A 17,611-nucleotide genomic window follows, 5' to 3' on the forward strand; every position below is an offset into this window, starting at 1 on the left:
AGCCACACACAAGGACTGCAGTGCAGATCAGCACACAGCCCTTGGCAAAACACTGCTGAGGCCTTCTGCCAATGCCTCTGCTCCCCCTAGAGAGGCACCCACTGAGGAAATTGTCCATTTCCAAGGGTAGTCTGGAGGGTGCAGGGGCACATTCGGAGTGTCTATGTGGAGAATGGAGACTGCCTGTCTTGCTGATGTCACATCTAATGAAAATGCCAGTCCTGGCTGTCACTGGGCCCTGCAGAGGTAACTGCACTTTTCTGTCCCTGCAGCCTGCAACTGTGATCCCTTGGGCACTTTGCCCTTCTCCGTCTGTGATCCTGCCACGGGAGAGTGCCTCTGCCAGAGGTTCACCACAGGGCAGCGCTGTGAAAGATGCCTTGTATGTACTCAGTTTTTGGTTTTGCTGCTGCATGTGGTTGTAGAAGTCTCCTCACCCATCTCACACCTTTTTATTGCCAGAAAAGTAAACAATCAGTTAAAATTCAAAATCATTTTATAGCTGTATGCTTCCAATTTGCATTGACACATCTGTTTTTCTTTCACTGCTCCCAAATATTTGTGCAATTAAATTGCAGAGGGAGGAGCACTCCCAGAAAGGAAATACAAAATTATGTCCTTGATCCATCTTAGCTGTTTACAGAGCAATTTGCTACTAGAAGTGGGTAAATATCTGGCTCTTGCAGTGGCTGAGCACCCCTGCTATCCAGTAAGAGGAACAATCTCCCATGGCCAAGCACAGTAGTGCTCCATTGTTCATCCAGCAGAACGAGTTTTGTTTTGCTTTGCATACTTAAACATTTGCCATAAAAGAACCTTTCTTTTTATACCAGGCAGGATACTGGGGTCTTGGCAACAGCTTGTACGGCTGTTCTCCATGTGACTGTGATATTGGTGGATCACAGAATAACTTGTAAGTTAAAGTTCTTCAAGTTCTTTCTTGGGTTTAATATTTATAAACTCTTAGGCTAGACTTTCTGGTTAGGTTAATACAATCACAGTACAGATAGGAATATAGAATGTAGATGGAATTTCATAATATACAAACAGTGTAAATTTGAGTGGGGATCTTGGAAATTTATTTGTGGTAAGGGGATTTACCTATTTCATTTGAAGCCAACCTTAAATCTGGTTGAGCTTAGATGTGTTTAATATGAAATATAAAACATATGCCTTGAGAGAACCAGAAGCCCTAATATTATTAGAAATTAGAAGTCAGAGGTGAGATTTTTAACTTAGCTTCTTACCTTAATTGCTATGTATTTTTTTTCTGGGTCCTGTTTAAAATGTATAATTTTAGAAGAAAGGTTGGTTTAATTTGGGCTCCTCCAAAAATCTGTTGGGCAGGGGTCTTCACTACTGCTGTTAGGCTTCAGACAGAGAAGCACACAGTCCTTTGCTGTAGAGCATCTCCTTGTGAGCAGGTAAATCACTTGGTGTGTTAAATATATGTGTAAGCATATGAAAACATTCAATATCACATCAAAGTTCCTTTTGATCTCATGTCCTGCCTCCAGAATTGTGGGCGACAGATTATTAAGAATCATGATATAGTGATTCTTATAGAAAAATATACAAGAAATTATACAGGAATAGATAGTAACAGATGCTCAGGAAACAAAAGGATCAGTGCTTCAGGTATGGAACAGACAAAGACCAAGGAGGTTGTGAACTCTGAAGTCATGGAAAAGCAGCATTGCATCAGAAACAGAGGAGGTGGGTGGTAGGAAGAAGTTTAGTAATGGAAGTAATCCATCAATGGGAGAAATTAAGCAAAGGTGGAACGAGGGTGGGTGTGAGCTGCCCTCATGCTGTGAGGACCCAGCTGTGCCACCCTGATGTCCTCCCTTTTCCAACTGCTCCCTAGGTGCTCGCTGCAGGACGGTCAGTGCGAGTGTCTGCCCAACATCGTGAGCCGCCAGTGCAACGAGCCAGCTCCAGGATTCTTCTTTCTGCCCCTGGACTATTATATTTATGAAGCTGAGCATGCAAGGCCCCTTTCTGGCTCTGCACCCCTGGTAGGTGTTTGGCTTTTTGGGTGTTGTACTGAGAGGGGACCATTGTGGTGATGACATGGGAGCTGAGGCTGAGGAGGACAGCCCTTGCTTGGGGAGCAGCTCTTTGGCAGGAAAATGCAAAACAAGCCCCATGGACATTGTCAGTTTGTCTTTGTGTGTCATGGACATGACTATTCCCTAACTGTAGCTGTTAAAAAGGGACAGTCACTACAGCATGGTATGCCCTGCAGAGCTGCCCTTGGTGCTTCTTAAGTGCAGGCTGGTCTATCATGAATCAGAGAAATAAAATTAATTATTTAAATTAGAGTAAAGTATTTAAGTTGCCAATAGCTCTCATGAAATGTTTTATTTCTGGAAATCTCCAACAAGGGAAGAATCAAATTACTCTCTGCTCCATTGGACTAATTCCTGCTGCCTTATATAACGGCATTGATTGTAGCCTAATTTCCTCAAGAATTTGGCATCCATCTGTAATGCCTTTAGAAAAATTAATTTCTTTTTCCCCCTTCAACATGGGGGTAGTTGTTCCTCATGCTGACTGCAAGCCTGGAATGCACCCCTTCCTCTGTCTATGCTTTTGCTCACATTTTTTCTCTTACATGCATAGAAACTATAGATAAAGAATAATAAAAAAATGTTTATTTGCATGTTGCATCCACAAATATTTAGCAATAATCACAATCAGCAATTATCCTACAGTCCAATAATTAAATGGAAAACAGATGTCTGGGACATAGCTTATGAGGGAAAAGTGCAAGTTAATTTTAAAGGAGTGAGGGAAAAAGATTTCCAGCAGCTGTTGAGCCACAGTTTAGAGTTTCTCCCAGAGAGAATAGATCTTGTTTTAAGAATGTGGGTTTTCATTTACTTGCTTACCACCCTTCAACATTGTTGAGATAGTGCTGCTCCTCTTTTGATACTTCATAGGTTCAGCCAAGCACTCTTCCAAGGTGTGACATTTACTTCCAGAAGAAAGGCTATGAGTTCATGATTGAAAATGGAAAGATTGTGTTAAACAGGAACAAGAAACGAACAGTAAGGAAATCTGGACTGGAACAGGTAAATTAGTACTTGAGTAGTTACTCAAGTTTACACCAAATAATAAAATTTTATTTTGTAACAAAGGGCAAGGAAATGTCTGAGCACATGGGATTTGCAGTCTTAGACATTTCAATCCTGACACAAATAAATTTTTTGGTACACAGTTGGGTTGGACATTTTATTATTCACAGTGACAGGCTTGCTCTGCTATGTCCGGTGCCTTTGTAGACTCATTTCCATTAATTTTTGGAAGAGAGAAGACCTTATGAAAGGTAAATTTTTTTTGGTTGCAAGACATTTTCAACAAGTTTGCCAAGACATTAGCATGGTACCTCCTGCACTTAAGTGCAGCCATTGTAAGTACTGATATTTATGCATCTAGCTTACAATGGAATGGTTCAGCTATGTATGAAATCAGGCTTACTCTGTTTAAGGTTTGCAATGTGAATGTTTGGAGATGCCAAATATTCAGAGGTGAGTGGATTATTCTAGTCTCTCTTATTGCTGTAGCTGCAAAGTTATAGGAATCTTTCCTTTACATGTGTCCCTAAATATCCTACCTTTGGGAGAGTTCTTTGACTGTCAATCTCAAGCTTGTTTGGAAAATGAGACTGATTACTAAAATAAGTAAAAATGCGGCAAAAATATTTCCTTTCTTTTTTCCGACTTTGTTTCAGTTGTAATTTGACTCTGTGTGTTGTTGAAGATGCCAGTGTGTCTCTGCAGGGTGCGATGCAGTTTGGACAGGACCCGGATCTGGCCGTGGTGTTCCGGCCACCCAGCGCTGGCCGGGCTGTCACCTGGACAGGGCACGGCTTCGCCCGCGTCCCCAGCGGGGCTGGGCTCAGATTTGCCATCAGCAACGTTCCCTTTGCCATGGACTTTGATATCACCGTTCGCTATGAGCCTGAGGTACTTGTCATGTCTTGTGCGTCTTGTGGTGTTGTGATAGGTGCAATATTATGAATACTAGGATGAGCAACTTGTCCTATTCTTTATATCAAAAATTAAAATTGCTTGGTTTTTCATCCAGTAACAAATTGCCTTACCAACCAACATGTTCTCCAGTGACCCCCTTAACCCTTTCCACTCAAATATGAAAAATCAGCACTAAAAGTGTTTTCTAAGCATGGGCCAAAATTTCATCTTCTGAGTATTTCTCTTTTGGCAGCTTTACTTGGACTAGGCTATTACTCAAAAATCAAACACATGGAAAATGCAGATCCTTTTAGACAAGCATCCTGTATTCCTAGCTGGGTTTTTTGGGCAGTAAAGTGTGTACAGGCAGGAGTCATCTGCACAGATATTTATCCAGGCAGGCATCCTGCTTCCCAGTTGTTCCATCTGGACTCTGAAATGTGTGAAAATTGTAGGAAAATAGCAAAAATTACTATTTTTTGCCTGGAGAAGATTTCTTAATGATGATGGCATGTCTAGGGAAATCTGTTAATCTGAATCTGGTTAAACTCAGGTCCTTACCCATGTCTTCAAAAACACACGCAAGTGTTTTATTGGTACCAGCTTTTGTATACTCCTTACTCTTTTGCAATTCTCTGGGACAGTCCCACACCTCAAGATTTTCCTGTTGTCTATTGTGTTCTGTTCTCTGACTAGCACTCTGAGGCAAAACAATCTCCCAGTGTTTTAAAACATTGGAACAATTTTTTCAGTGGGCTAGCTTTTTCTGTCTAAGGATTGAAGAGTCGGGTTTTAAATACATTTGATACAAAGTCTTTTATGTTTACTATTTCTTATTAGATGTGTGAGAAGGCAGCTAATGAAGGATATCTCCAGAAAAACACTGTGCTAAGAAAAGAAACAGCTCCAATGACTCTAACAGAGCTGTTTCCATTTGAACCAGCTGAGGTCCCATTTCCGTCTCTGCTTTTCATTATCTATTGCAAATACAATGAATTTTTCACAATAACATTGTTTTTCAGTGCTGTAAAGAATAAAGAGAAAGTCTGTCTTTTCACTGCAGTGTGCAGCGATTCAGATGGCTTTCATTAACACTTGCAAAGAGAAAGCAGGTTTTTCAGATACAAAATATAGCCAGAATTTTTGTCTTTTGTTTATAGATCTTGGAAGACTGGCTTGCAAGAGTTGCCATCCAGCCTGCTGGTATCTTGTCAGATCAACACTGCAAAAACAAGGTCTTTTCACAGGAGCCACAAGAGCTGCCTCTCCCAGCTTCAAAGAGGTCTGACTGTTGCTGTCTTTTTGCCTGTAGATCTTCTGTGTACAAATCGTTTACTGAAGCACTGCAGAGCAACACGTGTGGGATAGTGGGAATATCAGAAACACATGTGGGGCCTTTTCTGTTGCTGGCACACCACAATGCTACAGAGGGTCTAAGGAAGAGTGTGATGCCCCAATCTGGCAAACATTTGCCAAACCCAGGAGAGCAGCCTGAGATTCAGCTAAGGTTGGTTGCTCTGGTGAAGATCAGAATGGAAAGGAAATATTGACTTAAACTCACTGTCCTAGTCTACTTTCAAAACCAGCTTTTCAGCTTGGATCTGTGTAAAGAATAGAGAGAAGCTAAGAGGATGTGACCAATGTCTTGATCAAAGAGGGACAGGAAAGGATGAATATGAACAGTGAGTTGCAAACCCCCTTGCTAGAAGCAGTAAAACCTGCCATTTTCAGTTTAATCTCCTCAGTTTAAATTGCACTTAGAGAATCATCTGGCAGAAGTCCTGCAGCTTTCCCAAAGCCTGCAAGCATGGGGCTGGGTGTGCTCCTCACAGCAGCAGGGCTTGCTCCAGGCTGCAGGCATCAGTTTGCAGGCACAGAGGGAAGGGAGAGCTCACAACATTCAGTAAACTTGCCTTGTCCTGACTCCTGGCTATAACTGTGCTTCATTTCTGCTAAACAGGATTGCAATTCTGCAAACCCCAGTCTGCCTGGAGCCCGGAACAGAATATTTTGTGGATGTGTATTTTTCCCAGCCCTCTGCCTCTGACAAAAAGGCAAAATCATTCATCTTGATTGACTCAGTGAGTAGTTCTGTCACAAGTCCCTTGAGGTTGTATTTCTACACAGTGCTATTTTTTTTACAGACTTATTAGAAGTATTTTTAAATAAGGTATAGTGTGTTTTAATAGAAATTCAGCTTCTGTTTTTCTCCATTATGCAAACAGTGCATATTTTTGCATGGAAAGGCAGAATTGTATCTGGTTAAATTTTCATGGAGCAATACAAGTCATACTTGTTGCATACATTGCATGTTTCTCTATCTGTTGCTCATTGATTATGAATACAGTCCATATGTATGTGCTGATAAGATGCTGTGGGCTATGGACATAAATTTGTACAGCTCCTCATCACTTAGGTTTTTTTAAATATCTCTAATTTGTTTGAGTCATGGATATTTTTAAGGATTATATTGGAAAAGTAAAATTAGTCTTGTACTTCCTGGGAATCAGTTCCAGATATTTTGCAAGTTTCCATCAAGTCAGGAACTGGGTGTTAGTTTTGGGTCCTTCTCTTGAAAAATATTTTTAGGTCTATTTCTCTTATTATTCCTGTGGAACTGGACCTGGCAAGGGCTGGCTATACTTGGACATAGAACCTTCAGCTGATTTTTCCCTATCACAGTAATACAAGTAAAAATTTTGGCCAGACACTGCTTTTGGAGTCACTAACACAGCATAGCAAGACCAGCTCTGAGCATATATCAGAGGTCTTATTATAATTTTATTTTTTTAAACACAGTCTCTCTTATTTGAAGAACTCAGGGAATGTTTAGACCTTGAGAATAAATGTGAATTTAGATGACAGAATGGCACAACTGCAGATTTGGAAACCCAATGCTCCAGGCCTCTGTCGTTCCAATGAAAAGCACATTAGGAGAATGTGGGAAATTCTGGTTTTCAATATATCTAAGCAAAAATATTTTCTTTTCTCTCTTAATGACAAAGCTTGGACTTATTCCCAGAATTGGATCTGTGGAGAACTTCTGCAGTGAAAAGGATTTAGATGAGTACCAGAAGTATCACTGCATTGAGATTGCATCTGAAGTTGGGCCCCACGTCCTGCCCGAGGCGTGCGCGCGGCTCATAGCGAGCCTGTCAGCCCGAATCCACAACGGCGCCGTCGGTGAGGACCAGCCTGCACAGGCAGCTCTTTTGGGCAGTTGCTGGCTTTCCCTTGGGTTTGTAGGGTATGTAGACTGTAGAGCTCTGAGCCTGCAGTGGTGTAGAAGTGAAGCTGGCCAGCATGTGATATCTATGGATGTGCAGGGTATATCCCGCTGAATCCTGCATGGGCTGCAAACACCTCTTGGTGGCATGAATCTCAGAATTCATCACTCCTGATGGGCTTCATGAGCAGCATGAGAGGGACCATGGCAGTGTTTTTGTGTCTTCTGAAAAACATTTGAATCAGATGCCTTTACCATAGGGCCAAGGCAGTAATGTTCCTTCTTTTCTGGCTGCTGTTAAATGACAGAGAAATTTCAAAGCCCTCTCTCTAGATGCTGTAGGCCAGCTGAATGCCTTGGTAAGATTACAGGCATGATGGTACATAAGTTGGTGTACTGGAAGAGATTCACCAGGTATACCTTGAAGATATTCCAGCAAGAAGGCAGCAGCAGGTGGGGTTTGAAATTCCTAGGCAGCTTCCTGGATCTGCCATTAGCTGGGCTCAGTAGCTCAGGGAATTTCCCAAGTATTTGGCCCAGAGAAATAGAATTTCTCTGCACTTCCAGTAACAGGAGGGGCCTTTCTGGGCAACTTTGGTGGCCAGCTTCTTTCCAGGCAGCAATCTCTGCAGCTTCTTTAGCAGCATTCCCTCCAAAGTGATAGCATCTGCTTGGATTGGACAATTTTTAGCACTGATGCCTCACTCTAATATCAGGCAATGAGGTTACAGCTGTGCAACCTGTGAACCCCTCATTTAGGCTTAGGCTGTGATAACTTCCTATTGGCCTGATTCCTAAAGTGACAAGATTCTCCCAATGAAATGTGGCACTTTGGTTTTCTAGTGCTTTCCAGGGCATCCTGGGCAAACATCCTCTGGGGGTTAGTGGAGCATCTTCACCCAACAAGTTAATCCAAGGTGTCCTGAAGGAAACAAACAGTACACAGATGCAGACTAAATACAGCTTGCAGGTTATGTCCAATGCTTCAGCTAGATGCAGATTTATAGCAAATTTTTCTAGACTTCAGGATGGCTCTGTCTGGATCTATGCTTTGCTACTCCTTTTCTGTCATACCCCAAATGTGTGCTGAAGGCAGTGCCTTGAATGTGGCAACTGCAGCATCAAGACTTGTGCTGGTGCCTGATATACCATCACCGTTGGTGCTACACCATCAAATGATCTAAACTATGGCATCATCAGTTTAGTGAACTCCTGAGAAGCATAATCAAACTCTTTCCTACCTATTTTAAAGGGTGAAACCTGCAAGCTGATGAGAGCAGTAAAACTCCTTGACAACCAAACCTGTTTTGATTTTCTTTCCCCTTGCCAGCATGCAAGTGCAATCCCCAAGGGTCGCTGAATGCCAGCTGTAGTAAGCTGGGGGGGCAGTGTCAGTGCAAAGCCAACGTCGTGGGACGCTGCTGTGACACCTGCTCTGCGGGCAGCTACGGCTTCGGCTTCCATGGCTGCTACGGTGAGTGCCCTGCAGCCAGCACCGCTGCCAGGACCACCCCAATGTCTCAGGGCTTTGAATCCTGAATTATATGTGAAGCAATATTAAAAATGTTCCCTCTAATAACAAATTTTCCATCCCTGCTGCCTTTGAGCAGCAATGAGATGGGTTGGCAGTGAGAGGAATAGCAGATTTGTCTTTACAAACAAGCTGTGGGTCTGCTGGTAGATAAAACTAGCACTAGGAGATAAAAGAAACAATGGGAAGGATTCTACTGATTGATCAATGGAAACAGATATTTGCTTTTACAAATAAACTTTAGGTTTGCTGATAAACGAAATTAGACATTGAGAGATGAAAGAAACAATGGGGAAGAAAAACTCCTAAATTCTGTAAGAATTAAAAATTAAGAGGGAGTGTTATACATTAGAGGGAAATCTTTGGCATCAGGCGTGTCGGAGAGTCTGTACCTCTCAAGTACTTTAGCTAATGGGGAAAGAGAGAGGGAAATGCAGCCGGGAAATTAGGATAAAAGGGAGGCTGTGTATACTAAAAATGTGAGAGATCTCAGGGGAATGTCCCATAGCCTGTCCCTTTATTCGAATAAAGCCAGAAAGGACTCCTCTGTCTCCCTTTTGGACATAAACTCCTACTGTTTGTAAATTAATTTTCTTCACAGCAGGAAGGCTTTAAGGGCGCAGCTTTGCTTTGGTGTTTTCCAGCGTGCGAGTGCCACCCGCAAGGCTCGCTGAGCGCGCTGTGTGACCAGGTGACGGGGCAGTGCTCCTGCCGCCCGGCCGTGGATGGCCAGCGCTGCAGCCGCTGCCTGCCCGGCTACTTCGGCTTTCCCCACTGCCGCCCCTGCCCCTGCAATGGCCACGCGGAGCTGTGCGACCCTCGGACCGGAGAGTGCCTCGAATGCCGCGGCTTCACCGCCGGGAGCCGCTGCGAGAGGTCAGTCCGTGGGCGCTGCTGCAAGGCTCCCACACACACCGCTGGTCTGCACAGTGCCGGTCTAGTCGGGGGCCTGCAAATGCATCAATGACCTTAACAGGTCACTGAGCCATTACCCCAGGTTTGCAGAACACTTAACAGGTCATTGGCCTGTAAACATGAAATTGCTGAATGTCAGGTACCTATTTCATTACTATTGCCTAGTGCATGTGGGAATGTGCATGCAATGCCTGTGGGTGCACTGCAGGCAGGGCATGCACCCAGCATTGCAGCAGGCATTTGAGACATGGACACCACGGCACCATGTACTTGGAGACAAGCACAAAGCACCGTGTGTGGGATAAACTGACTCCTGCCAGGTTCCAAATTGCCAGCTTTCAAATTTAAAATTCAGCACGAGGCTAGCCAAGAGGCTGAATATTCTGCTGAATACTCATTTTAATTCCTGCAATTACCTTCAAGGAGTTTAAGTAAATGTGCCCTCTTTGCTGGTCATGTTAGTTCCATGTCACCAGAAAATTACTTTTCTCACATGTTCCAGCTGCATTCAGAGCACTGCTCCTCTTTTTTGTTTTGTACACTGGCAGCAGTATCACAGTTCAACATGGACATCGAAATTAGGTTTGTTTCGTTTGGTTTGGCTGGACTATGCCTTGTCATTAATTTTTAAGAGGTTTCCCTCATGAAACCTGTTGAGCTTTTCCTGCAGTGGTTTTAGACAATACAGTGTTTGGATGTTCTATGTGTAGATGGCAAACAGATTAAAAATGGGAGACTGAAATACTTTTTGCCCTGTGGCTTTGCAGGATCTCCAGACTCCAGGGAGAGTCTCAGGAAGGATAATCAGGTAGCCAAGTATTTTAGCCTTGCCTGTGTACATATGGAGAGCTGTGTTCCCATTTGGCATAGTAGAACAGATCAAAGACTGAGGTTGCTCCAGAAGCCTCTGTGTTGTTTTTGCTGCAGCTGCAGGACTGAGGGGAGTTGGGATGCAGAGACAGAGGTGGTGTGCAGGGTGGTTGAACCCTCAGGGAGCCCCAAAAGCTCCCACCAGTTTGGGTAACAGCACAGCCACCAGCACCTCGAAGGAGCCATTAGGTTTGCAGAACATGTCAGACACAGCATGGCTCAATACATATGTTGCATCTAAAATATGCAGTATTCTCTGAGTACTCTTGAGGAATCATTGCTTTTTTGCCTGTGCCAGCACATTTTACTGTCATGCCAACCACTCTGTGTGTGTGTCTGGATGGAAATAGATGAATATATGGCTGATAGGTAAATATACAGAATTTTTCTATGGCAGCTTTTAGCTGCCTATGCAGAGCATGTGTGATATGCCATATCATAATCTGCAGAGGATCCGGAATGGGACATCATGCCATAATCAATGTGATCAAATGAAGCCAATTGATTGCAAAAAGCAAGCTATATTTATACTGTGTTCTACTGTTCACTCCTCAAGCTAATACATGATTGGTTAAATTCTTCTGTGCTCATTTTAAGCTTTCAGTTAATTTTTGTTAGTTTTTCTTCTTCACGCGTCTCGCTGTGGTTTTTTTGTCTGCCTTTACATCCTGAACTGTCTGCTTCTGAGACCTTCTTCTTCTTTTGTGTTCTTCAAGGGCATTGTGACCTTACTCAGTTTCTATGAAGACTGGATTGTGCATATGGATTGTCTTGCAAAAACAGATAATAACAATAATCATTCAGTTTAAAATTCTTCCAGAGTAGGTGAAAGTCCTCACAAACATTTCTTGAAAGGAAAACATATGTCTTTTTCTTTTTACTTCAGATTTTGAGAATGCCATTCTGACTTTCCATTTTAGAACACATTTGAATCTTGATATGTCCCTACCAATTGATGGAGATAGCATTACAATGATCTGGAATATTAAATTCCATATATACATGTAAATTGATTCACCTGCATGGAGCACTTGACAATTTGTCCTGCTTTGTGTTGACTGCTTTGGCAGGTGCATGGATGGCTACTATGGAAACCCTCTGGATGGAGAGCCCTGCCACCCATGCATGTGCCCAGGGCCACCTACAAGCAATAGGTATTTTGCACATTCCTGTTACCAGGACTCCCAGTCTGCACAGCTTGTCTGTAATTGTCTCGAGGGATATTCAGGTATGAAGCAAAATAAAGACTGGTTTTGATACTAGTTAAATTAATGTAAGAGAAAAAAATTATCATCCTCCACCTCTCAAGTGTTCAGAAATGACAATGAGGTAATGCTAATAAAACATCTAAGAAGAGTTAGCAGTCGAGTTTACTGAAATTATGTGGCTAAGTTATGACTAGGAAGAATGGGAATTGTGCAGTTAGTGTTTTCAAAAGAGGTTCACCTATGTGGATACAGTGAATTCATTTATTGTTCTGATATCACTCTCTGGAAATCTCCTCCTTTCTAGGGGTATTACACTGATCAGGTGGGGAGAGGGGGGGAGAACTGCAGTTGCTTGTTACCTCTGAAAAAGAAGCATTGCAAGCCCAAATGGGAATGATTAGAGTATCAAAAAGAGCTGATAAGATTTCCTAATCAGAGAAAGTCTTTCTCCATATAGAGGAAACTCTTTGACATTATCCCTTAAAGTGACTGCTTCATGGTTCAAATAGTCATTTTAGAAATGGGGTTTCTGCTCTCAGCTGTATGAAATGCAGATATTTTTGCAGCAAACTGATTCCTCATTTCCTAAGATCATATTGACTTAGGCCGAATTCCTGAAGGGAAAGCTGAAGATATTTCCCTTCCCTTGGGCATTAGAAAGATCTCCTCTGGTGGAAGCAAAGCTTAATGGGAATCACTGCTGAAAATTAAACCAATGCTATCATCTTTACTTAGGCAAGGTTTCTTTATAAGTCAAGATTGGTTTTGCTTGAGTAATTGCTGTAGGGTCAAAATTATTCATGTTGGTGTTCACCCAGGGGACTTCTGTCCTCAAAAATCACTGCACTCTTCAGTTTTGGACTTTATTGCTCCTGCTCCTTTCCATCAAGACTTGGTCATCTTTGTAGCAGTGGTCTCACTTTCTCAGAGATTGAGAAAGACTCTGGGTCCTGAGGAGCACAGTGAAGGAGGAGAGTCCTTGGCTGAGGGTGATCCAGTGGATGTGGTTTCAGAAACACCAGTCTGCCCAGAATGGTTTCTGAGATGCAGAGGCTGCACCCAGATCAGGGCAGGCATTGAGACAGAATGCAGTACTAGTTACAATGCCAGCAAGGACAGAGCATCAGAGCTCATCTGAACTCCTGGGTACCCCCCACTCTCCAATGCTGCTTGAAGGGCCAAAGAAAATCCTGCAAATGTGGCTAACCCTGACTACTGCCATTGAATGGACTTTGATGGAAAAAGGTGTTTGGAGGTGTTAAAAGATGGGGCACTGAATTGCTCCTGCTGAAAGGACTTTCTTGGTATAAACAATTTGGGATGAGAAGGGTGTCTTAGCATCAGATTTCAGTGGGGAAGAAATAATTTAAACTGTTCGGAGAATTAAAGGACAATGATCTCAGGTGGATATTTTTCACTGGAAATGTGCATTTGAACAGACAGTCTGAATTTTTTAATAATATTACTGGAAATCACATGTTTCACTTGAATTCCATCAGCCAGCAATATTTTTACCTTCCTCTGACAGGCAATCAGTGTGACAAGTGTCCTAGTGGGTTCTACAATAACCCCAGCAGCCCTGGGCTTGACTGTGCACCATGTCCCTGCAATAACAACATTGATTTGACAGACCCAGAGTCTTGTAACAGGGTCACTGGGGAATGCACCAAGTGTTTACACAACACCCATGGAGAAAACTGCCAGTTCTGCAAACCAGGTTATTTTGGCTCAGCCCTCAATCAAAGCTGTCAAAGTAAGTAACAGCACTGCAACTGTGTTTTACTACCAAGAAAATGATTTTAATAAATAGGCTATAGGGAAAGGCTAGACCTTGGAGGGAGGACAAAACTAAAGATAAATAGAGCAAAATATAAGAATCACAAATATATTTCTCTATCTACTAAATATAAATATATCAATGATGCAAATAACTGAATATAGCATCTATTAAATTCTTTTGTCATCCAAGTCTCACTAACTCTCATACTGAATATCACTCCTAGGAAATGCTATTTGTGAAATGAAAGCAGTACTCTCTGTTAGAAAAATAAATGTGCATTCAGCTTATTCAGAAAGGAATCAAAAGTAAAGGAATCAGTGATAATTGTTTATCCATGTTGCTGGCTGATGCCAGCTAAGCTCAGTTAGAGCTCAGTTAACCAGATGATCCCTTGCTGAACTTCCTGCCTTACCAGTTGTTTTCATTAAGTGGCTAGAGTGAGAGCATTCAGGCTATTGAATAGATTCCATGAGGACACATCAGTAACTCAGCACTTTGAACAGAAGAGTAGGAGTGTAAGGAAAAGCAAGGCACAAACTTCTTCCCAGTTTTTCTCTAAACTAATTTTCACAGATGTGCCTGAGGATGTAATTTTTATGGCCAAGATAACTATAAGTATAGTCAAAAACAATTTTTCTGGGAATCTCTAAAATACAGTCCAAGCCTATCCCTTGTTCATTCTTGGAAGATGTCTGTAAGAAATTGTTAAGTAAGACTTTTGGCTTCTCACTGGAAGGGCTTCTTATCTTACTTGGCTGACTGAAGATTCCCACACTGGATAATGCCTACTGTAAATCAACTTATCCTTACCCAACATATTTAACATTGCATTCTAATAAGATTCAGAATTCACTGAGCCTTCATTTTCTGTGCCTGTATTAAAAGGGTTGAACATTCACAGAAAGTTTTCTCAAAGCCATATATAAGTTATTACAGAAAGACAGGTAATGTGTATGAGATGAAACATGTTCAAACATAAAGCAAAGCTTTATATCCATCTCTGACTGTCCATCAGCTGTCTGTGTTTCTGTCTGCTGTAGTAATTGTCCCTCTTTTTCCAGGCTGCAGGTGCAATCTGGCAGGTGTTCAGCCTGCCATGTGCCCGGGGGGGGACACAGCCTGCCTGTGTGACCCAGCCACAGGAGCTTGTCCCTGCCTGCCCAATGTGCTGGGTGCCACGTGTGACCAGTGTGCCTCTGGCTACTGGGGCCTGGCCAGTGGAAAAGGATGTCAGACCTGTGACTGTGACCCAAAAAACTCCCAAAGCAACCAGTGCAACCAGGCAAGAAAATTACTGTTTTCCAGAAACCAAGGTGCTGGTGTTTTGACAGGGCAAAGTGGGGACCCTCTTATAAATGAAGATCGCTTTTTTGTCATATTCCCTAAAACCAAAAAATTCTTTGGAAGTTTGTAGTTGGTGCAATCACACTGTGAGTCATTAAATCAAAAGTGTTGTTCTGATAATGAGGCTTAGCAATTTCTCTTTGCATGTTTTTTTGTCAAGTGGATCTTAGAAATACATTGTAAAAAGATGTCACAGGAAAAAGCTGCCTCATAACTATGCATATAGGGAAAAAGGAAATCCAAGCTTGGACCCAAGAGTCTGATGAGTATTTTTTAAGTGTTTATTTTCATAAAGTAGCAGCTGTGGCCATTGCATTAATCAAGCCTCATATATTGTACTACTAGAGTACCTTTTCTCATCTTTAATTCCTGTGCACATTTCAGGGCTAGAATGTAGAAAAAATTAAACAGCATTTCAGAACAGAGAGGTGAAATTGTGGTCCCATGGAGTCAACAGCAATTCTGCCATTGACTTCAGAGCACCAGAAGCTTATCCTCAAATCTTGCTGATGTACTTGCACATTTTTTTTCAATATGCTCTCTGTTTGTTCCAGTTCATTCAGTAGATTTATTATTTTTTATAGCGAATTTAGTTCTTGACTTCAAAGAACTACTAGCGGTTATCAGAGTTGTAATTCCCTGGAGTCTAATTTAATAGCTGAATTTCAAAATATTTTTTCTAGGGCAACGTGCATAACATATCCTCAAGGTTTTCAGTTACAATTGATGTATTGTGAAGTTTAAGGTGAAAGTTCTTAGATCTAGCAAAAATAAAAAATAATTATTTTGCAAAGGAAAAGAATCCTCTCAGATCATTGTCACAGGATGAGTTCTCAAACAGCATCAGTAGATTGGATCATACAAAATCTCCAACATTAATAAGACAAAGCCATTTCTCAGAGTGCATTTTGTTTTCAGGATCTTCAGGAGAAAGCTAGAAAAGCTGGGCCATTACTGTGTAAACCATGGTGTTCAAAGACTGTGAGCAAACAGTGTTGCTGCAGCTCTTGTACAGCTGCAATAATGTATATCCAGCCCTATGGCTCTGCTGGAAGTTATTCAACCCTATCTGTCTTTACAGCTTACAGGCCAGTGCCCATGTAAGCCAGGTTACAGTGGAAGATACTGTAATGAATGTGAGGAAAACTACTTTGGCAATCCCCAGATGCATTGTGTTTGTAAGTATTTTTGCGTGGGACAACTGGATTAGAAATTGCCTTGACATAAAGGCTTACCTTTTATATTCACAGAGGAAACAGGGCATTTGTGTAGAGAAACAGCCTTTCATATGTTTGTGTGTATGAGATGGACAAGTGTTTATATTATTTATCTATATTTTTATTTAAATGTTCAAGATGGAAGTTGGAGATGAAGAAGAGCCACTACTGTGCAGTCCACCTTGCTCTAACTCAAACACTGCTTTGCTTTTATTATCTTGAAAAGTGTCTTTTTCATGCATTAATCCCACAGAAAAGGAGCAACTGGATGTAACCTGCTGTTCCTTTCTTGCAGCATGTGAGTGTAACCTGGAGGGGACCCGCCAGCCCACGTGTGACAAAGCCACGGGCGCGTGTAACTGCCGGGCTGGTGTCACCGGCCGGCTCTGCGACCAGTGCGCCCGCGGCTTTGGGAAGGACTTTCCCTCCTGCCCTCAGTGCCATCTTTGTTTTGATCAGTGGGATGCTGAAATTGCTGCTCTTGCTCAGACTGTGCAGGGCTTAATGAGGTTTGCAGCAAAGCTGGAAGATAAAGGAGGACGAATGCCCAGCTGTGACATGCGCTTCAAGGCCTTTGAAGATGCCATTTCTGAAACTGAACGCATTCTGAGACATCCTGTCCTTTCACTGGAGGCCCTTTCAGGCATCAGGGATTTTCAGGGCTATCTTCAGTAAGGGCTAGGTTGCTCCTGGAAAAATCCCTTAGCTGAGAAACTGTCTTCCCCCAGACTCCACCAGCCATCCCACTTCTGATTAGCACACAGATGCTGGTCTACTGAGTCACTGTTTTCAATAGATCTATGAACAAAATAATCCTTAATATATACCTAACCATAAAGACATACATAAATGCTGGAATTTTCTAGTTAATACTAAAGGTTTTCTAAATGAGCTATATAATTAAATGGTTTTGCTTATTTATAAATGTATCTCTTGCCCTCTAAAATGTTGTGTAACTCGGTTCTAGTTTAAGAACAATCTGGTCTGACTTCTGCATAACTGTCTTATCCCCTTCAGACAAAAAGTTGCACAGATGGATCCCCTTCACAGTTCACCCTTTGACTTTCCTGACCTTAACAAGAGCATAAAAGATATAGTAGAAGAAGCCAACCTAGTGTTTGAACTTCTACAACAAAAAATACGTCTGCATCAAAGTTTTCAGTACTTGAACTTCAAAGGTAAGTCAGCAATGAATTAAAATGGGTGGACATTTTCCCTAAAATTTTGGAATGCTTTCTCATCATTAAACCATACAACATTTCAAAAGATCCTTTCACTTCCTATGGTAGCACAAAAATGTTGACAATAATAACATTTTACACTGACTTTCCAAATTCTCTTTTGTCTTAAAATGCTGGGATTTCTGGCATCCCAAATTTCAGATGCATGTGCCAGGGTCACATCAGTCAAGAGTCTCATAAATCCAAATGCTTACATCAGGATATAAAAGAAACCCAGTTTCAGAGTACAGACTCACATGCAATGGAACAGCAAAGGAGTCCCCCACCACATCTGACTCCTTTTGCTCATAGGAATACTAAAA

General features: G+C 42.0%; 1 protein-coding gene across 1 annotated transcript in view; it reads left to right on the forward strand.

Moving 5' to 3' along the window:
- The window catches only part of LAMB4 (laminin subunit beta 4), a 43,083-nt gene that overhangs the window by 13,614 nt on the left and 11,858 nt on the right, over positions 1-17,611 (forward strand). The window contains exons 12-27 of the mRNA XM_074540038.1: positions 273-382; positions 834-913; positions 1,868-2,018; positions 2,946-3,077; positions 3,786-3,971; positions 5,138-5,259; positions 5,938-6,058; positions 6,983-7,160; positions 8,534-8,677; positions 9,379-9,610; positions 11,590-11,747; positions 13,256-13,480; positions 14,569-14,789; positions 15,933-16,029; positions 16,364-16,739; positions 17,086-17,246. Of these exons, the coding sequence (XP_074396139.1) occupies positions 273-382; positions 834-913; positions 1,868-2,018; positions 2,946-3,077; positions 3,786-3,971; positions 5,138-5,259; positions 5,938-6,058; positions 6,983-7,160; positions 8,534-8,677; positions 9,379-9,610; positions 11,590-11,747; positions 13,256-13,480; positions 14,569-14,789; positions 15,933-16,029; positions 16,364-16,739; positions 17,086-17,246 (2,694 nt within the window). The remainder of the gene's footprint in view (positions 1-272; positions 383-833; positions 914-1,867; positions 2,019-2,945; positions 3,078-3,785; positions 3,972-5,137; positions 5,260-5,937; positions 6,059-6,982; positions 7,161-8,533; positions 8,678-9,378; positions 9,611-11,589; positions 11,748-13,255; positions 13,481-14,568; positions 14,790-15,932; positions 16,030-16,363; positions 16,740-17,085; positions 17,247-17,611) is intronic.

The sequence above is a fragment of the Zonotrichia albicollis genome, chromosome 4 (assembly GCF_047830755.1).
Source record: "Zonotrichia albicollis isolate bZonAlb1 chromosome 4, bZonAlb1.hap1, whole genome shotgun sequence".
NCBI lineage: Eukaryota > Metazoa > Chordata > Aves > Passeriformes > Passerellidae > Zonotrichia > Zonotrichia albicollis.